The sequence below is a fragment of the Lolium rigidum genome, chromosome 1, assembly GCF_022539505.1.
Source record: "Lolium rigidum isolate FL_2022 chromosome 1, APGP_CSIRO_Lrig_0.1, whole genome shotgun sequence".
NCBI classification, from domain to species: Eukaryota; Viridiplantae; Streptophyta; class Magnoliopsida; order Poales; family Poaceae; genus Lolium; species Lolium rigidum.
Genome location: NC_061508.1, coordinates 350,538,246 through 350,560,671, shown reverse-complemented (window position 1 = coordinate 350,560,671; position 22,426 = coordinate 350,538,246). Strand labels below are relative to the sequence as shown.

At 46.3% G+C, this 22,426-nt stretch overlaps 2 protein-coding genes across 2 annotated transcripts; both read left to right on the top strand.

Annotated features, from left to right (window-relative positions):
- The first annotated feature begins 1,000 nt into the window (after positions 1 to 1,000).
- Positions 1,001 to 3,569, top strand: LOC124665044. Its single transcript, XM_047202442.1, has 2 exons — positions 1,001 to 2,264; positions 3,040 to 3,569. Exons 1-2 carry the CDS (start codon positions 1,001 to 1,003, stop codon positions 3,072 to 3,074), a joined length of 1,299 nt encoding a protein of 432 aa, XP_047058398.1. The 3' UTR covers positions 3,075 to 3,569.
- Positions 3,570 to 6,164: 2,595 nt separating this feature from the next.
- On the top strand, positions 6,165 to 10,581 carry LOC124684597. Its single transcript, XM_047218874.1, has 14 exons — positions 6,165 to 6,241; positions 6,413 to 6,492; positions 6,574 to 6,648; positions 6,742 to 6,820; positions 7,068 to 7,135; positions 7,318 to 7,419; positions 8,358 to 8,447; positions 8,530 to 8,604; positions 8,736 to 8,768; positions 8,857 to 8,937; positions 9,185 to 9,238; positions 9,313 to 9,384; positions 9,460 to 9,534; positions 10,041 to 10,581. Exons 1-14 carry the CDS (start codon positions 6,205 to 6,207, stop codon positions 10,197 to 10,199), a joined length of 1,080 nt encoding a protein of 359 aa, XP_047074830.1. The 5' UTR covers positions 6,165 to 6,204; the 3' UTR covers positions 10,200 to 10,581.
- Positions 10,582 to 22,426: the final 11,845 nt, after the last annotated feature.

Sequence of the window (22,426 nt, the reverse complement as noted above, 5' to 3'; positions counted from 1 at the left end):
TTGGGGACATGATGCGATGCCTCTCGATGGCGCCGGCGTGGGAGCTGGTGGTTGGTGCGGGCTCGATCTGCGCTTTCTCGGGCCAGATCTGAGTTTTTTTTGGGCCTGGTCATCTGCTGGTTGTGCCTGGAGCGGGTGCGCCGGAAACGGCCTGGTCTTTGCCGGAGGTGGTGGGAGTTGCTGCGCTGTTTTCGTCAAGGCTGAAGCTGGTGGCTTGGGCCGTCGTGCTGGAGACCACGGCTTTTTGCGACCATGATGTTGAGGAGCAGCGGTGGCAGCGGTGTGTCTCTCCATGGACAGGGTTGCCCCAAGCCTCGGAGGCTCGGAGTCGTGCGACGATGCGGACGAAGGTCTTGCCCAACTCGTTGGGCCGACGACGACGGCGCCTGCGGGTGTCGTGCCCCTCTCTGGAGGCGTCGCCGAGGCATGTCGGTGTCTCTCGTGTTCTCGCCTGGTTTGGTTGATGTCTCTGGGCGAAAGCCTAGATCCTTTGGATCGGCGCGATGGCGGCGTCCTCGACGTCGTTCCTTTGTTGGGAGCTTCGCGTTTGGAGACACGGCTTGGAGGTCCTGGTGCTTTCCTCCGGTGTTCGCCGCTGTCCGAGGCTGGCTGCAAGGGCGCAATGCACGCCATTGCTGGCATCTCCAAGACGATGTCTTCTTTGGGTTGTTCGAGTTCCGCCATCTCCCCTTTTTTTGGCGCGTTGACAAGGAGAGCCCTTTTGGAGTTGTTGTTCTTCGGAGGTGTCTAGCGTCGGTCGAGACGCGGCTTTGTGGTTTTAGCTTAGGGCAGGGTCCTTCGTGTTGTTATTGTTTTGTCGGTGGTGGCGGTGACTAGTCGGTGTGGTGTGTGGGCTAGGTTCTTGTACTTAAATCTCTTTGGCGTACTCGCCAAAAAAAGAAAAGCAGGCTACGAGTGAACGAATGAACAGGCAAAAGAGCGACTCCCCTGTTGTGTGCCGCCGGAATACTAGCTAGGTCTTGGCTTGGCGGCCGCCGGAATGGACCGCCGCCGCAGCCCGCGGCTCCGTTCCCAAATCCACGCAACTGGGGACGGGGCCGGACTGGACCGCCGCCGCAGCCCGCGCCTCCATCCCCGAACCCAGGCGAGCCAGGAGGGCGCCTCCATGACCCGCCGCATCCCTCGCCGCCGCCGCGGGCGCTCGCCCGCCTCCCTGCCGGACGACGACGACATCCTGCGGGAGATCTTCGTCCGCCTCCCGCCTACGCCGTCCTCGCTCGCCCGCGCCTCCGCCGTCTGCACGCGCTGGCGGGGCCTCCTCACCGACCCCAAGTTCCACCGCCAGTTCTGCGCGCGCCACCGGAACCCGCCGCTGCTCGGCTCCTTCGTGCCCGGCCACGGCCAGCGCATCGTCTTCGCCCCCATGCTCGACCCGCCCGACCGCATCCCACCTTCGCGGTTCGACCTCGGACGCTGCGGCCACAACATGGACGTGCTCGGTTGCCGCCACGGCCGCGTCCTCGTCAAATCCCGCGTGTGGGACGGTGGCCTTCCCAGCCGCGTCATCGTCTGCGACCCCATCACAGGCGACCAGCGCACGGTGGCCTTCCCACCCTACTTCGGCAGGGTCTCCGTCAACGGGGCGGTGCTCTGCGCCGCCGCCGAGTCCGACCCTGGCCACGTGCACGGCAGCTGCTACTCCAGCCCCTTCAAGCTGGTCCTGGTCACCATGTACAGAAGACACCCGAACCGACTCCTCGCCTGCGTCTACTCCTCCAACACCGGCCTATGGGGCGATCTCATCTCATCAGAGTCTCCATCCGACATCCATGGCAAACCTGCCGTCCTCGTCGGCAAATCTCTCTACTGGCTGTCCGTGATCAATGGCAGCATACTCGAGTTCGATCTGGGCGAGAACAGCATAGCTGTGATGATGGGGCCTCCTGTTACCCATGCCGAACGCTGCATAAACCATCAGATCATCAAGGCTGAGGATGGCGCCATTGGCTACGCCATGCTGGTTTATCCTTCTCTCCTAATGTGGAAGAGGGACGTCGATGCTCATGGCGTTACCACGTGGGTGCCGTGGAAGATCATTGGAATGGATACCGTTCCTGAACTCCCTCCTCGGACCGAAAGAAGGGACAGAATTCAGGGTTATGATGAGGATACTGATGTAGTCCTTTTACATTTGAATGGCACCGTGTACATGCTTGACCATAAGTCGATGCAATCTACTATGCTTTCTGGACCCTTGAATCATATCGGCGCCTACCATCCTCTCAGGTGTTTCTATACGCCAGGTAACTGCTCATCCTTAGTGCTTATTGTCTTGTGGGGGTAGCCCTAATTATACTTCATACACACTAGCTAACAGCATAAGCTTAATCAGCAATTTTCTCTTAGCTTAACTCATAACTGTATATGGTGCCATTGGCTGTATTCATTCATGGTAGATTTAGCTTAAATGCGAAATGATTAAAAGATGTAAAATTAAATGTCAATTAAGTAACTTGGTTGGCATGTTTGGAAGCTCAATGCTAGTTGTATTATTTTATCCGTTACGTACATGTATAGGCTCTAATCTTGCTATTACCTTCTGAAACAATTGTTTTCTTTTTCACTTGATGGAGAACCAGAATACGATTTGCTTTTCTTGTCTTGAATTAGGCTCCATGTATTTTAAATCGAGTGCCCAAGGTGTTTTGTTGTTAGAGTTTATTAGCGTGGTAGTCATGTTTTAATTTTGTCTGCCTGGCATGAAGAGGGATAGTTTATGTGAGAAAATTCTAGAGTCCCTTATTTCTTATCAGGTAAATTCGGCATTGTGAGCTAGCTAACTGTATTACTTTCAGGAATATGGATTGCATTTCAATGTAGTTTTGTTATCTATTTCTAGTATCAAAGGTGAACTATAAATCATCTATAATTATAATTATGAGTTAAAAAAAGTGAGTTGTTTGGCTCAAGTTTTATTTGTCAGCTCATTTGTGTAACTGACTCAATGTTGCTTCTCGTATCTATTTGTCTTTTCCTCAAAACTGTGAATTGCCTGATGACTTGTGCTTCTTGGCACAGTCATTCGCGAAGGTCATGAAGTGTACGATCCATAGGATGAATGTCTGGTTTGATGTACTAATGTGCTGAAATGGTTCTTAAGGTAAGAAGACCTTCTGAATATAGTTTGTGAGATTTCGTATGTTTGATTCTTTTCTGTTTTGGGAGAAACTATCTGGCTGCCAGCTAGGGGCATGCACCCTCAAACTGCTTTCATCGGACAATGGGGATTCACACATGCGAATGACACAGACAAACAAGTAAAATGACGGTGATTCACATATTATCCTAATGTGTTACATGGTGTTGATGTTGGAATCACCTCACGCCTAGGCCATGCCCAGAGGTCTCCCTTAGTTTGGCTGTTTCATAATCGATAAGTTGAATGAAATATCTCAGTACCCTGTTTTTTTTACTACAAACCGCAGTCACATCATCGATAGATAGATTTATTCTGTTGTCATCGCATTCCTATGAGCTGCAGCTAGTCATATGATATCTGTTATAGAGCTCTCTGTATATATGTTTCTGAGTTGATAATGAGTTTGTTTCTCCAGGTGAAGGGATGACCGCTGCATTTATCGCTGAATTTGTCGCATTGCATCAATCTGGTCGGCGGTGTTTCTGAAGAAAAACCTCGTCGTAGTCTAGCTTAATTTCTAGTGTCGCAAGTCTGCTTGAAAATACATAAGCTGGGGGATTTCTGCTTCTCCAAGTATTATTTCTAGTGCTGTGCCTCGATTTTGTTTCGGTGACTTCAACTTGTGCCATATGTTATTTTGCATCAAATAATTCTTCGATTTTTTAATGACCCGATTCTCGTGTCTTGCTACCAAAACTTCCATACAATCTGTATCCTTTATCTTCATATACAGCCGCTATGCAGCTAATTTTTATCGTTCCCTTGTCAAATAGGGACGAGCTGCAGCCGCTATGCAGCTAATTTTTTCACAACAGCTAGTACTTCTCTGATCCCTTTTAGTTGACTTAGATTTACTACAATGTTAATTAAAAGAGATCAGGGAGAGTATGAGGTATGAGCTAGCTTTGTATACTTGCACGTGAATATCAACCATAAGAACTAGCACATGAATATCAGCCAGAGTAGCGCATTAATAGCAACAGTAAAATAACTCAAGTAGTAGTGAAAATCTTGATATTCCAGTATCAAATAAGAATATCTTTTACACGCGTGCAACATTTTTGTGATAGCAAGTGCAATGACTGGTCCTGGAAACCATATAAAATGGATCTGGGTTTCTTGCATCCTAAACCATACAACATTTCTGCATTACAGACTACCTCAGGCCAGTTAGTTTTCAGAAGTAGCATCTGGGTTCATTGAAAAAGCAATTAAAATGAGTTGCTCGAGAAATAATAATCATGAAAGTAAAAAAAAGAATGAGAACCCGGTGACAAATGGAGCACATTCTTTAGAAACAAGGACAAATGGAACACATTCTTCAGTATACATATGCAAGTAAGTGATACATATGGTTAACTGAAAAGCAATTATTTTGGAACAATAGTGCCTTCAACCATTTGCAAGTAACCGAACAATACATATGGTAGATTTCTGGAAGGTAAGAAGCTAACTCAGACTACTATAATTGTGGTAACAGTGGACTGACTGAAGGATCAGGACCTCTCAAACGTAAACAGACAGCCAGCATTTGCAGTAGCAGTCCAAATTTCAGACACAATATTCAGTAAGTATAGTGCTCGGCACATCCTAGCACAGATTATAGTTGTATCGTACATTTCTAGGCTAATGATATAGTCTCTCACTAATGACCTACTGGATATTTCAGACATGTTAGATTGCAAACGTTTAACTTTTCAGTAATAGTGTCATACTCTTATATGGTTCATGGTACTTGATAGGTGTTTACCTGTTTGAGTTCCTCGGGCAGTTTGGTGAACTCCTGCCGGTAGTACTGCAAGTTGGCAATTTAATTATTTGCAGTTTGCAGATTAATAAGCTGCACTATGAAAATTAATATGAACCACACAACTTTAGTGCTAGCTAGAATACTAGAAAAAAAAGCACGAGATATGCATGTATTCTATATTATTCATGTGTCTCACAACTTATTAATGTCAGATTAATAAACTTTGACTGCGAGGGACGGCGGTTTCTTCGTGACACCTATGTAAATACCCTGCCCTATTAAAATGGAGCAGTGTCTCTGTCTGAAAATATAAGGCCACCATGTATTTTAAGGTAGAACTTTGACTAACAATTTGATCTACAAATATAAATTGTATGTTAGCAAAACTAAAACTATACCATTGGATTCATATTTAAAAGATGTTTCCAATAATATATTTATGTTGTCATATAATTTATATATGACTAATCAAAGTTCTGGCTTAAAATCCGAAGTGTACTTACATAAAAACCAGAGGAAGTACCAATTAAGCTTGATGACATTCTAATTAGAATCAATCATTAATTTTGTTATTCATTTTTTCCAAAACATCACCAAAAGTACCAACTTATTTCATTCAAAAAAATACATGGAAATTGTAAAAGAACTGTTCACAAAGGACAAATTTCTAACAACCGAGAACTATCAGGTAGGCATGGGCCGAACTTTGATCGGGATGAACTATTAGGTAGGGACAGGCCAGACTTAAAAAAACATTAATACTAACTACTTCCCCTGTTCACAAAAATATAAGACGTTCTAGATATTTAAAACAGAACTATATATACACTATAGTGAGTGAATCCACACACCAAAAATAAAATAGATATATACTAAAATAGACGAATCCAAAAAAAATCCACACATCTTATATCAGGTTCTTCCACCGAAACCCCAGCTCAATTGCAAGCCTTTGTGTTGTACATGCTGGGGTTGAAGCGTCTTGGTAACCATGCTAACATAAAACATGCAGGGGTAAAATTTTCCTCGGGAAGGAATATTGTTGAGGAAAAAAAGTGGTTGAAGATCACTAATCTGTTTGTGAACCGAATACGATTTGGGCCCGTCCATTCGGCCCAGTCTGGGTGAGTCTGACTTTGAAGAATCTCCCCTCGACGAAGAAAGAAAAAATAATAAAAAACAAAAGGAGGGCGGCCGCGGGCGGAGTGGAGCATCCCAACCCTAGCTAACAATCCGTCGCCGTGGCCCGCCTCATCGCCAGCCACCCGGCCGGCGACCCCGCCCCGCCGCCGCCATGGTGCTCGGCAAGATCGCCATCGTCATCGGCTCAGGTTTCTGCCCTGTCCCCCCTGATTCCTCCCGAGCTGGCCTCGATTCAGCTCCCCGAATCCCCACCTCCAGCAGCATCCCGCGAGCTGGCCGCGGTTGATTCAGCTCGCTCCCCCGGCCCTCCTTGCACCCAAGCTAACGGCCCAGTGTTTTTGCTTGTTGCTCGCACGCAGGGATCGTCGGAACCCTAGTCACCGGCGGCGACGCCGGCAAGCTGCCGGACATCAGGGACGTGCTCTCCGTCTCCTTCAAGGTACGCACAACACTGACCCCCACCCCGCTCCCTCCCTGTGAGCCCTGTTCTACCCACTCACCATCTGATCCCCTTCCCCAGTTCATGACCAAGCAGGACAAGAAGGAAGGCTCCTCCGCCGCCTCCTCCCCGCACACTGACCAGCTCCTGTCCCAGGTAGTACCGACCATCCTCTTTTCCACCGGCCTCTTACGCCTGCAACAAGCGTGCGTGCTAACCGCAGATCGATCGACCGCGCATTACTTTCAGGTCAACTATCTCAGGGAGCAGCTCCGCGTGCTAAGCGATCAGAAAGAGATGCCGCACATCATCATCAACGGCAGGCCTGGTTAGTTGCCCCGCTTCCACAGACCATAGTATCTGTAGCCAGCCTTGTGGGTGGCCTGTGCTCTTTTGCCTCTACCTATGTACTGTGAACCCCAAACATCGAAGAAAATGAACAGTATACTTTGTTTCTGCTGTTAGTCGTTTTAGTTTGCTTGATTGAGTTGGTTGTTACCACAACCAACCTAGGCTTGCTAAACACCCGTTGGTTCCCTTTTACGTGCCGGCTGAAGCAGAATCTTCTCATGCAGGCGCTGGTGCTTACGGTTTGACTGCTATCGCTCTGGGAGCCCTCGGCTATTTATACATAAGATGGAAGGTAAACATTTACTCCCCTGTTTACTCAGTGTAAGGCTACTACCCTACGAGCAGCTAGTTTTATTTCCTCGTCATTTTAGATTATTAGTGCAGTGGGTCCTAGGCTGCAAGCCGAGCTGATCCTGTTCCTGTTCTGAAGTTCAACAATGGCACTTGTGTTGAAGCTAACTTGATGATTCGCAGGGATGGAAGATTGCTGATTTAATGTTCGTCACCAAGCGCGGGTTATCTGATGCCTGCAACGTGGTTGGCAAACAGCTGGATCAGGTTTCGGAAAGTGTCCATGTAAGTTCCTTCGTCATATTCACTGGATATTTGCAGTCACGTTTTCAGATGCAGGTTGCAAAGATGCCATATTGCTATCTGATGCACATTGCATGCTGTATATTGTAGTAAAACTGCATCATCAAAGTAATCAATCACCCCGGTCTGTGACATCTTGATCAAGTTTCGGGCTTACACTATATCAATCTGTATCAGGACTGTGGCATCTAAAGCAGGGAATACACCCCGTCAGAGGTTGCTCTGTTAAAAATGGCTAAACATTTTCCTTAAAATGTTGATGGTCCATTTTTCTCACTTCACAGCATCTACTAGTTCATTTTCGCGTGTTCTGTACATAGAAATTCATATAAATCTACTTAGTACATGTATGTAATCAGAAGATGAAAATGCACACATACAGAAGACAAGGACTAGGTAGGTCTCCATTCATTTAGAACATTTGTGTTGTACGCTAGCTGCTTTGCTATTTGATGTGTATTACACATTGTATTATAGTAAAATTTGCATTATAAGATTCACCTAAATAATCAATCATCCTAGTCATTGACATCTTGATGAATTACGACTTACACTATGCCAATCTGTATTAGTACTGGGTCATTAAACTTGTGAATGCAACACTTCAGAGGTTGTTAAGTTGAAAATTGCTAAAGGCCTTCAGTTTGCACATACTTTTTTTTTTATATTAGATGGGTAAACACTTTTCTTACAATGTTGATGATCCTAAGCATTATGTGTGTGGTGCATAGAAAGTTTGTATAATTCTACCTAGTGCCTGTATGCAATCAGAAGAGGTAAAATGCACAAAAATAGAAGACATGCCCTAGATAGGTCTCCATATAGTTAGATCATTTGTGTTATATATGCTAGCTTCATCGTTTGCCGACTCCCATTTGTTTCAACAATAACCATATTTTTCTTCATTCGTCTGATATCAGGCTTCAAAGAAGCATTTGTCTGGAAGGATCGACCGAGTCGATTGTAATTTAGATGAGTGCCATGAGATTATTGAAGCCACAGGAAAAGAGGTTTGCAACTTGGTCATGCAGTTCTTGTTTCCAGGATTCAGTCTAAGGGAGACTGATAAAAAAATTGATTTCTATTTCATAGGTGACTGTCATCCATGGAGATCTGAGCGCCTTTCAGGAGGAAATACAATCAGTTCATCTTGTAGTTCGCACTCTGGTAGGTACCTTGCAGGCCTGCACAGTACATATTTATTTCTTTTTGTTCAGAATAGTCTCTTTCCCTTTGAGCATGGATTAGGACTTGTAGTACTAGGGTACAAACTGAATCCCTGCCTTTTTTTCTTGCAGGAGACAAAGCTTGGACGCCTTGCATATACTCAAGTAAGTCAAAATTTCTAGCTCGACAATTTGTTTTGCTACAGAAAATTTTGTGTTGCTAATCCTTTTGGCTTTGATTGAAATGTCTTAGGATCACACGACGCGAGGAATACATGAGCTATGTGAGTTCACTAAAAGATTAGATCGGAGTCCGAAAGCAGATACTCTTAAGGCAAGTCCGCATAATATATCTCATATCTTATTCCCCTTTATGTCCTCTTTTTAATGTCAGCACTGTCATGATTTGTCTATGGCATGTGGCATGTTAGTGAAAGTTTTATTCTCCTAATCCTTTTTTTTTCGAGAAAACGCAAAAGACTTTTGCGCTTCATTGCATTGAAAAGATAGGGAGTTTTACAGGCCTCCTAAGAGGGAAAGACTTTTTTTTATTCTCCTAATCCTGATGTCGTATTTTCCAGATCGCAGCATCAACTCCTCGCCCTGCTATCGAATCTTCAGAAGGACTTGCTAGGGTAACATCATCCATCTTCTTCCAGTATTAATATAGTTTGAATCCTCGCTGTCTGACCTTTTTGTGTTTCTACAGACTGTTTCCTTGCCATCAGGTTCGGAACCAGAATCTCCTGTAGGTCAATCACCTAGAGTAGATACTGCTAAGGTCAGTTTTTGCTCAAATGTTTTCTGCAACACATTCGACCTGGCGTATCCTGTCTAATACATGTTGTCTCCGTAGGTTGTGCGTCCATCTACGGCCATGTCAGCATCAGGATTGAGTATGCTAGCTGGAACTACATCGATACCTAAAAGGGTAAGACATGAGTATCTCTTCATGCTTTGTTTCGTTGGGTCTTGTCATGGTCTGTTTGTTAGCACCTTCCACTTTAGGAAGAGGGTGTGATCTGCCTAATGATGATTGCACACAGTGAAAATAAATAATAGTCGTCTTTATTTAGATCTACTTTCTGCTTCCCTATATATTGTAGTCTGTAGCGTTAAATTTTGAACCTAATTTTGGTGTCCTAACTATCGGTTCTCTCCATGTTAAACACAATATGGTAAATTCTGTAACCAAAAGCATGCCACCACCAGAATACAGGTTTTATGCCTTTGTGGGCTGTATCTTGAAGAAACATGAACTTTGTGGCTGTGGTAGTTTGTTGTGGAACTTTGCTCCTTTCCATTTTTTTGCCTAGCTGACATTGTATTTTCTGTTTGTAGATTACACTATTCACAGTATAGAGTTGTTGGTTAGATCCAAAAACACCGTTTCCAAAACTGATCAACTGAAGCTATGTTTTCCTGTCTACTATGCAGGCTCCTGTGATCAACCGAGCGACTTCTATGAAGGAAGGATCGTCGTCCTCATCGGGGGTGGTGCGGAATGACGTTCCTCGTCCTCCAAGTCCAGCCGCCCTCACGAAACCTGTTTCGAGCTCAAGCCGGTTTGGCTTCCTGAGGGGTTTCACGGGTTGAGTTGAGGATAGGCGTCGAACAGTGATATATATACATATGTGGCACTGCCTTGCCATGGTTTGTGTCGGGAGACAGGAAGATTAACCTTTCCCTTTTATTACATGTACCATCTATCTATCCATCCATTATCTATCTAGCTAGGTATATTAAGTTAAGGTAGTGGAACAACATGGCGGTTATGGCAAAGGAAGGAACTTTGCCAGATTTTTGTAGAAAGCGGGGAAAGAGAATATGGTTGGTGTCCGGTGGAGGAATGGCAAGAGAGTAGTTACACTGTCATTTACTTGCTTGGATGACATTGTTAATTTTGGGGAAGGTTGCATGATGGTGTATACCAGATTTATGGCGTCGTAATGTTAAATGGATGGTACACTATTGTATATGTGGTTGCGCCAGCTACAATATTTCGAGGTGTGGTACCAATGGTATGTTGTGTGGTTTCACCTGATAGCTGATATCCACCTAAAAACATTGACCTTAGCAGGAACGCTCACACGAAGAGCCCAAAGTTCAGTAACATGGACTACACAAGATATGCTCCAATAGCTCCTGTAGTTCAGTTACAAGAACTGAACAAGATACGCTTGGTGCTGGTGCGACATGGTCGAAGGCTGGAAGCACTGGGCCTCTTGCTGCTCCTTGTAGCTCTTCTCAAGGGCACATTTGTGGTGGAAGAACCGCTGCGGTCTGTTGGCAAATGCTCATCTAGGGCTATGGGCGCGTGACCCGCCTTGTGAGGAGGACAGACCGGCTCACTCCTCCCATGGCACAACGAGCGCCGAAGCCTGGGGCGGCCATGGAGTGGGAAGATGAAGTGGAGCCCATGGATGTATGTCATGGACGTCGACGCACACGATGTTCTAATTACACCTTTTATGCTTATAAAAGTTCCTTTAGCGAACCTGTTAAGCTCATGTCTGTTCTATTCATTACAGATACTGCACTTTCTTTTACATCATATGTCCATTCTACGCTCCCTCCCTTAGGAATTAGGCCTTCCTACCATCTTGAGTTATGTGAAGATGTCAAACTAATGTGAATGTTGTTTTTGACACTCCCTTGTGCTCAGTTGTTTCTATGATTCTTTTTAAAACCACAAAGGCCTCATACTAAATTTCATGCATGGTTACCAAATCAATTACAATTGTGAAAATCTAGGAACACTCGCCAAGCCACGCCTCTAAATCTAGTACTCACTCTGATCCGTAACAAATATCGTGGATTAACTGAGAGAGTAGTGTTGAAAGTAATCGAGATGTAAAACGAGAGAGACAGCAAATGATTCAACTGTTACTTTCCATTGATGATTCTGAGTATATATACACTGGGAAGGGACACGAGTAAGAGTCGCGTCTGTTCGAGAGGTTGCGAGAAGGGTCGCGACTGTTGGCGAAGCAACCGTCATAGATAATTACAAGAGGGAGGATTATCCCTTTAATTAAACTATTAATTAATTCCTAACAAGTAGTACACATTTGAACTAAGTCCACGATACTTATTATAGATCAAAGTGAATAGTATATCTAATAAACGGGGTCTGTGTCACAAGACGAAGGACAGATCGCCGCTAGCTCTGGACCGAGAAGATGGAAAGTGAAGCGCCTCCATTGTGGGGCTGGGATCCCCTTGTTCTTTTTTCGGGCCGGGCCAGTGACATCCGCTTCCTTGCCGATCACCGGCGCCTGCTTTGTCGTCGTATTGGTCGCGGCACCTCCCTCCTGCCTCCGGCACTGAATCTTCACAAAAGTGCCCGTCTCGAAGAATAAGTGTGGGAGCGTGCGGTCGTCGTCCAGCTCCTCCGCACCCAACAAGAGGCTCTGGCACTCCACCGGTACACCTTCCGCCTCCTCCACCCGCTCCTTGATCCTGCCCACCGTGTCCGTAACATCCATGTCCAGCTCCACCGGCCTTGTCCGGTAATTGACAATCCAGCGGACGAGAAGCGTCATGGTTATTTCATTTCGCACGTCGTAGGCCGCGAGCGTGTGGCCGTCCTCCATCTGTGTTCCGCCGCAGAGGAGCCGCTGCCGCGCCGGCCGGATCCCGACGCCGCCCTGACGTTGCTTCGCCCCGATGCCGTCCTGCTCCTGCACCCTTACCCGGAAGCTCTCGACGGTGTCGCTGCTCTCTACGCCGGAGATGGTCATGATGCTGCTGCGGTCTAACCTCTTCACGAACACCCGCATCTCCGTCTCCACGAGCTGGATCGTCGCCGAGTGGACGACGCCGTGCTCTGCCAGCGTGGTGTCGTCGTCGTCCGGCAGGGCCGAGCAGGCGAACACGAGGCGCTGCCGCGACGGCGGGATCCCCTCCATGTCGTGGAGGGTTGCCTTGACGCTCGCCACCGTGTCGTCGCTAGAGACCTCTAGGGCAACGACCTTTAGGGCGCCGGAACCATAGCCTGGACGGCGGGGCCTAGGGACGGTGACGAAGACCGTCATCTTCTTCGTCTCCTTCTCTTCCTCATTGACTTGGGCTGCCATGGCTGTTGCGAGCTATGCTTGGATGGTGCCGGTGCGGCATTCAGATCGGGCACGCGCGCGTAGATCTAAGACGACGGCCAGATAGGAGATACTGATCCTGCAGGTTTTCGTGTTCAGTCCGCGATCGACGGCCGCCCGGCCGGACTTTGTGCTAGACTTCCCAGGAATACCTTGGTTTAGATGGAAAGATAAATTTCGAGGAATACTAGAAATACACACCTGGTGCACGAGAATCTTTTCTTTTGCGAAACAAATTTACCCCTAACCTTGTTTGCAGTAGAAAATAATGTACGTGTTAATTGCAGGGATATTTCATATATGCTTCAAAAATGCAGTGGGTAGTAGAATTTTTACTTCGGGATTAATAAATTCGTACACTTTTGTTGGTTCCTGTTTGCTTGTCAATTTGAACGGTTTGTTAAATACGTGTAGGATATGGAGATAGACTAGAACTCTAGAGATATCATCTTGTACTCCAAGTCTGTTCCCCTCCTGTACTTCTATATATACCCCATGAGGGTCACCGAAATAAATAACGAAATGAAACAAAATATTAGGGTTCTATATTTTCTACATGGTATCAGAGCGGTTAGGCTCGCGGCGCTGATCCTAGGTTCCTCACCACTTCCTCATCGCCCCGCCCTCGGGGAGATCTTCTCCTCCGGGGTGCGGAATCCGAACAAAATTCATAGATTAGATCAGTTCTTAGTTTATATTAGATCTAGATTTCGAAATTTCCAATTCCATAGATAGATTCAATTAGCTACAAATAAACCCTAGACGATATCCCGGTGAAATCAATCCGATCCAAATTGCGTTCAGGTTACCGAACTTCTGGGCAGCACGGCACTCCGCGCGGACGGCGCCGCGTCCTCGACTCGCCTCCGCCAGCCCTTCTCGGCGCTCCATCAACCCGACGCATCGCGTCATCATCGTCTGCTGAAATCTCGCTACATCGATAAGCAGCACCGCACCGGCCTGGGCAACACGCGACAGCAACCAGTCATGCATCTGCCGCACACCACCACCGTGGCTCCAGGAACCGGCCTCTCCCAGCATCTACATCGACTTCAGCGCACGTGTCCATCTACGTCGACTTCTGTAACGTCGGCATGCTGCCAGTTGATAGCACATGGTCGGCGGCCTGTATCGGCCAACAGGGCCAGGCTCATCTACGTACCCGCCTTCAACATGTGCATCAACGGCGCCACAATCGGGGAGGCTCTCGCGATCTTCGCGGGAGTGCTGGACCCTGAACCGATCCATCAGAGACCCCCACGGGCTGCTGATCACGTCTGACTGCTGCAGACCCGACGCACCAGACGCCAGCGCCAACGCCACCGGCCGGCCGAGCCTGCTCCAGCCATGTACGGCACATAACGGGCACGTACCTGTACATGTACCAATATGCACATATACGCGCATGTGGACTCCAGCCTGGTGCACACGCCGGCGGACACACCTCCAGCTACTCGTCGGTCTAGGCATTATCAGCGTCGACGGCACGGCCCCTAAAACCAGCGATTCCACAGCTCATCTACATCAGCAGCGACACCGGATCGAGCTGCACCGACACGACAAGCGCCCTACGTCGACCTGCGCGCATGCACCAGACATCACCGAGCCGAACAGTACAACATCAGCTGTACGACTACAACAACACAAGATCTTCGTCCAGCACATATACGAGAAGCGACATCGACATGCACTACCCACATGCCAGGCCGGTGTGGAAAGATATGCAAGTTCTTCCTCGACTTCTCCAACAGCATGGCATCGACACTATCGTCGCCGCAAGGGACGCCTTCAAGCGACCAACCATCGTCGACACGCCTGCTGCTTCATCGCCGACATATCATCGGCAAGGTCTACATCAACGTGGTCTTCATCGACATCTTCGTCAATACGCCGCCGCCGCACAACATCACATGATGGACACGAAACTACGACGCCCCCTGACAGTACAACTGCAAGGCACGACGCCCGCATTGACCGCGTCCCATGACACGACACCGACGCCGGCATTGACCGTGTCCCATGACACGACACCGACGCCGGCATTGACCGTGTCCGACAGCTAAGACTGCATCGACACACCACAACCGAGCACATAGTTCTGGCAAAACCGTGTGTGCTTGGTGGGTTTCCTCCAGTCCTGGCAAAACTGATGGTCTCACCTACGACCGCGTCCTCTGACATTTGCAAGACGCCCGCGACGGTACCCCTCTGGGTGCAAAACGCCGTCCCCGACGGTACCTTTTAAGGTGCAAAACTTCAGCCCCGACTGCAGCTCCGTCCAAACAAACAAAAAAGGAAGAAAACAAAAGCCGCGCAATATTTTGCGCCTCCGGCGAAGGCGGCTACACCATCTACGACGACTACATCATCGACCACGACTACCTCGACCATGGCTACATCACGATCGGCTACCTCGACATCGACATCAAGACAATGTCTACAGCTACACATTGGCAACAACTCCAGTCGACAGCGTCCGCGTCATCACTTGCGTCCTCGACACTCCCGCTGTGACTGCGGGAGGGAAGAGAATGCACCAGAAGGGGACGCCGATGATGACAAAGAGGACAAGAGAACGGAAGCGCGAGACTTCAAATCCAGTCGCAATCGTCCGCTTCACTCCCGCTACGACTAAGGGGGAATGTTAGAATACATATAGGATATAGAGATAGACTAGGACCCTAGAGATATCATCTTGTACTCCAAGTCACCAAATAAATAACGAAACGAAACAAAATATTAGGGTTCTATATTTTCTACACGGTTCACATCAAAATACCCTTTGATGGATACGTTCACCACCTGAAGTTCACAATGTCTCCAGGATGGACACGCTCGCCGACATCACCATCAAACCGTAGCATATGTTTTGTTCCAGTAGCGGCGCAGGCATAGAGCTAGCGTTCCTGCAGGCTGCATCTTGTCACTCTTATTGGTGTTCCTCTCGGAGCAGTGGGGTTGTGCGTATCTTGGTGGCCATGGTGAAGCCCAAGGCATTGGAGAGACAGGTGGATGATACTGGGCCATATCTTGCCATGGCATGTGCTGTGAAGTTGAAGCTTTTTTACTTTGTTTTTCGTCGCGAGCGACTGATTTTGTTGCGGACTCGTCTTTCGCTCCTTGTTTTGGAGACAGAAGGATGATGATGTGGATGAAGAGGACTAGCTTGGGAAACAACAAGGACCATGATATTTCTGGTCCATCTGGGGCATCGTCCTCGTCCGAGGCTTCTAACATGGACGTGGACACTTCTGTCCCTCCTTCCTCAGCAAATAAAGGAAAGTCTGTGGCGGCATCTCCTGTCTTTTGTTCGGTCATTACTCCATATAATGCTAACCCGAGGACCCCAAGAGGGTTGTAGATTGTTGAGAGGGTTCGTAGGTTGTCTCCGTAGTTGGTGAGTCGGTCTATAGTGATACCCCTGGATGTGGCAGCCGGTTCCTCGGCCTCACTGGTGATTGCTCAGGGGGGACGAGGATGGTATCCACGTCACCTTCTACTTCCTCGTCTATGGCGACGATGCTGGAGGAGGCGGGGGTGGGGGGCTGCTACGCCACCCGTGCCCCCCTCTACGGTTGATATGGCAGTGGTGTGTGGGGGGTGCTACATCACCTGTGCCTCCCTCTACTGCTGACGTTGTTTCGGCATCGACGTTGACGGTACTAGGGTCGGGCGCTACGTCCCATGTGCCGACCCCGACGCCCTACTCTTCAGCGCCTCCTTCATCGACCGCGCCGACGACTCCTTCTTCGACACCGCCTATGGCTTCGGCACCAACCTCACCCACTGCGCTTCCTTCACCGACTACACCTTCTGCGCCGCCTTCACCGCGGGTTGCGGAGGTTGTTCCACCGCCACTCATCACACCTGCACTGTTGAGTGACCGCCATGGTGGTTATGCTACTCCGGTCAGGTGGAGTGGAAGGTTTGGCATGGATGCAGATGGGGGGACTGTGACGGATGATGATACGATGAAGAAGGTGATGCGCCATAAGGCGGCGCAAAACCTTGATTCCATTGGTACGATTTCTTGAAATCAGTCCTTTCTTTCTTTTTCGTCGTCTGTTATGTCTTCTAAGCTTAATAGTTTAGGCATCAAACTCGGTAGTAATGAAAAAGAAATATCTGTTTCAACTAGGGTTTTGAAGCATATGGAATTTGATTGTCTTACGGTTATTCCAAAAGCTTTGACCGCGTTGGATTCCACCTATATAGATGAGGGCGAAGCGATTGCCACATCAGATGGTGAGCTTCTTTCTCACCTAGTTGGTGAAGTGTCGGAGGTGGGTTTGGAAGAAGACGACATTTACTCTTTATATGAGTTAAAGGCATCTCATTGGAAATCCAAATCCTCCTCCAACAAGAAACCACGGAAACGGTCTAAAATTTCCAAATCCCCCATTGTTTCCCAATGAATGGCATGTTTGCGAATAGTAGAGGTCTTGGTGACTTGGCTAAACACTTACATTTAGCCGATTGTATTCAGGATCATAATTTGGATTTTTTTTGCCTATTTCCGAGACGGGGAGACGTGATTTCTCGCAAAGTCTTCTGAACCGTATTTCCGGTGGTATAGACTTTACTTGGATATCTTGTCCTCCCCGTGGAAGGTCCGGGGGTATCTTACCCAGCGTCAAAACAGACTCAATGGCAGTTCCAGATGAAGCCTGGTGATCAGGGGGATACGTGAGCACCCCTTCTCTTCTCGATACGTGTCTAACGATGTTAGCACTGTACACACATCAAAACGGTCCAGCGCATCGAGTGGAAGGGCGTAGAGACGCGGGGAAGGTGCACGGCAATGCGCTTGGCCGGGGAGACACTGGCGCAACCTCAGATGCGCGAGGTGGAGGCCGGCGAGGTGGAGGTCGAGGCCGACTAGGTAGTGGCCATTAGTGAGTGGCCGTTAGTGAGTAGCAGAATCCAACGGTGGTGGAACAAATCCAACGGTGATAATCTGGTGCTCATGTATCCCTCTGATCACCAAATCCACTCTCATGGAAGTTTTAGCACATTTGTTTGGAGAATTCCATATTAAATTTCACATTCATAATAGAACTGACAATTTCATATGGAGCCTTGTTGCCTTGTATATATGGTGTTGCTGATACCCACAAGGTATAAGGGATCGCTGAAATCTTTGATGGGAAGTATTACCTAAATTTATAGTTCGATTCAAGGGGAACACGAGAATACCAATAAGACTTTAGAAATTGAGACGTCACTCTCAACCACACATGCATATCAATAAACTCACGAAACGAGTAGATGCATTAATCAACATGAATAGTAGCAGCACAAACGGTAAAACGTCTATCGCTAAACAGATCGAGATATGTCGCACGTACCGATCTGGTGGAGGTGTAGCAGATGACATCGCAGCAGTAACGTTACTGATGAAAACATTGTTTACGATGGGTCGAAGTAGACAGCGTTGAAGACGACGGTAGGAAGTACCACCCGACTTGGACGGAAGATGGCCCGTGATGAAGAGTTTGAGCAGTCGCGCAGAGAGCTTCCCAAAAACATAATTCGCCCTCTCCCGCATAGGATTGCAAAGGCGAGCAGTTTCGGAGACCTGCTCTCCCATTCGCCCTTGCACGCCGGCGGGCGGGATGGAGTAGGCTACGATGGTGGCGCAAGAAGAGAGAGGTGGCAAAACCCTAAGTCGTGTATTAGATATATTTCTGCGGTAGCCGGGCAAGATATTATATAGGCTCAGGAAAACCTAACCAACGTGGGCCACACCCATGTCGCACGTACATTTCGAGTCGGTTACAGATAGCCTACGGTCCGGGAGCGACCCAAACCAACTAACTGTGACGCGTACGTCTAGGACTCTATTCGTTTTCTTGAACTACAAAAAGAAAGAAAAGTCTCGGCTCGAGGCTCAATCCACTCACCATGAGCGCATCGCATCGAGCGAGGAGGAGGAGGAGCGCCCGCGTACCACTCCTCTTCTCGCTCACCTACTAGTGGTGGAACAACCCACCTTATAAGGTGGTCTAACTTCCTCCCAACTTTTCCTGTGGGACTAAACTTCTCACCTCTTGCCCTCTCCCTAGTGAGCTGCCAACAACTTGGGCTCCAACTCACATGGACTGCCACTATGTGGGATTTGGGATTTATAGGGAAATTTTAAATCTAATATGGGCTACTCATATGGACCCAAATATTTCAACAATCCCCCGTAAGAACTCAAATGTCCATTTAGAGATTTACCAATAATCGTTGCTTGTTTTATATACCAGTGTTTCAGCAGAGACTGTTAAGTTAAACTTCCGCCTAGAACCTTAAGTACATCCATTCACACTTAAACAACGGACTAAACCTTGAATTGCAAGTTTTGCGTGAACAATTTTCACTCAAAGTCATAACCAGTACATGTCTGCCTGTAGCCTACCCCGAGGGTGAAGCATATGCGTCATGATTATACTTGAGATCACACAAATCTCGTGGATTGCAACGTTTAACAATCGGAAAAAAATATGTGTGTTCTTTCAAGAATGCTCTGTAGGACATCATCTTTTCTAAAATAGCCAACAGAAACACATTAAGGCATGTTACCAGCCTGCCTTACAGCCATTGAGAGTTGTGCATATTCACATAGAGAGGGTTCCATAAAACTCTCCTTAGTTAAATCACTAGTTTGTTCTTTCCAGTTCCTAATTCACGGGATCTCCAATCATAAAGGTTGGGTTACTAATAAGTTGTAACATCAACGGGTCTCAAACCCATCTCCCTCGATGCACTTTCTATCACATTATGTGATAGTCCCTTTGTAAAGGGATTTGCCAGGTTTTTGTCTGTTTGAATATACGTAATAGTTATTACTCCGGAGTTTCGCAATTTTCTATCATAATTCAAACGTCTCTTTACGTGTCTTGACGGCTTCGCGTTATCCTGAAAATTGTTCACTTTGACAATTACGGTTTGATTGTCGCAATTCAAAAAGATTCACAGAACAAGTTTTTCAACCACAGACAAGTCCATCAAAAGCTCACACATGCGTTCTGATTCAACAGTGGCTGTGTGTAAAGCAGTTACTTCTGCTTCCATAGTTGACCTCATCAATATGGTTTGTTTGCAAGATCTCCATGACACTGCGCCACCACCAAAGGTAAATACATACCCAATAGTGGTGTAGAGATCAGCTACATCAGAGATCCAATTCGAATCACTATATCCTTGAGGCACATCTAGGTGTCCTGAATAGTGAATCTCATAACTCATTGTACCACATAGGTATCGCATGACCGCATTTGACATGAACGTACTCAACTTGCTAACAGAAAAAGAGATGCCGGGTCTAGTGACGCTCGCTAAGTACATGAGTGAGCCAATGATATGAGAATATCTCAACTTTTCTATGGCAATTCTTTGGTTCTTGCATAGTGTCACACTGGGATCATAAGGTGTTGGGGAAGACTTGCTATCAATATAGCCGAACCGGCTCAAAATCTTCTCAACATAATTGGTACTTCCTCCGGTTTTATATAAGTACACTTCGTATTTTAAAACTGTGATCAATCATATACAAATTATATGACAACCGAAATATATTGTTGGAAACATCTTTTAAATATGAATCCAATGGTATAGTTTTAGTTTTGATAATATATAATTTATATTTATAGACCAAATTGTTAGTCAAAGTTCTACCTCAAAATACATGGTGGCCTTATATTTTGAGACAGAGATGGTGCTCCATTTTAATAGGACAGGGTATTTCCATACGTGTCATGAAGAAACGGCCGTCCCTCACAATCAAAGTTCATTAATCTGACATGAATAAGTTGTGAGACACATGAATAATATAGGATACATGCATATCTCGGGCATTTTTCCTAGTATTCTAGCTAGCACTAAAGTTGTGTGGTTCTTATTAATTTTCATAGTGCAGCTTATTAATCTGCAAACTGCAAATAATCAAATTGCCAACTTGCAGTACTACCGGCAGGAGTTCACCAAACTGCCCGAGGAACTCAAACAGGTAAACACCTATCAAGTTTCATAAACCATATGAGAGCATGACACTATTACCGAAAGGTTAAACGTTTGCAATCTAACATGTCTGAAATATCCAGTAGATCATTAGTGAGAGACTATATCATTATCCTAGAAATGTACGATCCAACTATAATCTGTGCTAGGATGTGCCTAGCACTATACTTACTGAATATTGTGTCTGAAATTTGGACTACTACTGCAAATGCTCGCTGTCTGTTCCCGTTTGAGAGGTCATTATCCTTCAGTCAGCCCACTGTTGCCACAATTATAGTAGTCTAAGTTAGCTTCTTACCTTCCAGAAATCTACTATATGTATTGTTCGGTTACTTGCAAATGTTTGAAGGCACTCCAAAATATTGCCTTTTCAGTTAACCATATGTATCAGTGACTTGCATATGTATACTGAAGAATGTGTTCCATTTGTCCTTGTTTCTAAAGAATGTGCTCCATTTGTCACCCGGTTCTCATTCATTTTTTTGTACTTTCAGGATTATTATTTCTCGAGCAATTCATTTTAATTGCCTTTTCAATGAACCCAGATGCTACTTCTGAAAACTAACTGGCCTGAGGTAGTCTGTAATGCAGAAATTTTGTAAGGTTCAGGATGCAAGAAACCAAGATCCATTTTATATGGTTGCCAGGACCAGTCATTGCACTTGATATCACAAAAATGTTGAATTTGTAATAAATATTCTTGTTTGATTGTGGAATATCAAGATTTTCACTACAACCTTATTTATTTTACTATTGCTATTCATGCGCTACCCCAGTTGATATTCATGTGCCAGTTCTTATGGTTGATATTCACGTGCCAAGTACCAGATGCACATGTAAATGTTCGTCGGCAAGGGAGTGATCAGCAGTGGGGGGTCTGCCACGCAAATGTTTCAGATCAAGGGAGTAGTCAGCACCGGTTACCACCTGAACTTATATGATGCATGTGAAAGTTTACTGAAGCTTGCTGTGAATGAACCAAGGATCATTTGTTCTTCTTTATTGCACTCTTGGTCATCACATTACTGTTAAAAATAATGAAAACACCTGGCCCATCGCATGTTCACATTACTCTGTTCATATATAGGTTCTGAAAATTTACGATGAAACATATATGCAGATAAAGGATATAAATTTGGGTATGGAAGTTTTGGTAGCAAGACACGAGAATTTACAGGTCATGCAAAAAATCGAAGAATTATTTGATGCAAAATAGCATATGGCACAAGTTGAAGTCACCAAAACAAAATCAAGGCACAACACTAGCACTAATACTTGGAGAAGCAGAAATCCCCCAGATTAGGTATTTTAAAGCAGACTTGCAACACTAGATATTAAGCTAGACTAGGACGAGTTTTTCTTCAGATAACATGTAAACACCGCCAACCACATTGATGCGATGCGACAAATTCAGCGATAACTGCAGCAGTCATCCCTTCACCTGGAGAAACAAACTCATTATCAACTCAGAAACATATATATACAGAGAGCTCTATAACAGATTTCAAATGACTGGCTGTAGCTCATAGGAATACGATGACAACAGAATAAATCTATCGATGATGTGACTGCTGTTTGTAGTAAAAAACAGGGTACTGAGATATTGCTTTAACTTATCGATTATAAAACAGCCTAACTAAGGGAGAACTCTGAGCATGGCCTAGGCGTGAGGTGATTCCAACATCAACACCATATAACACATTTGGATAATATGTGAATCAC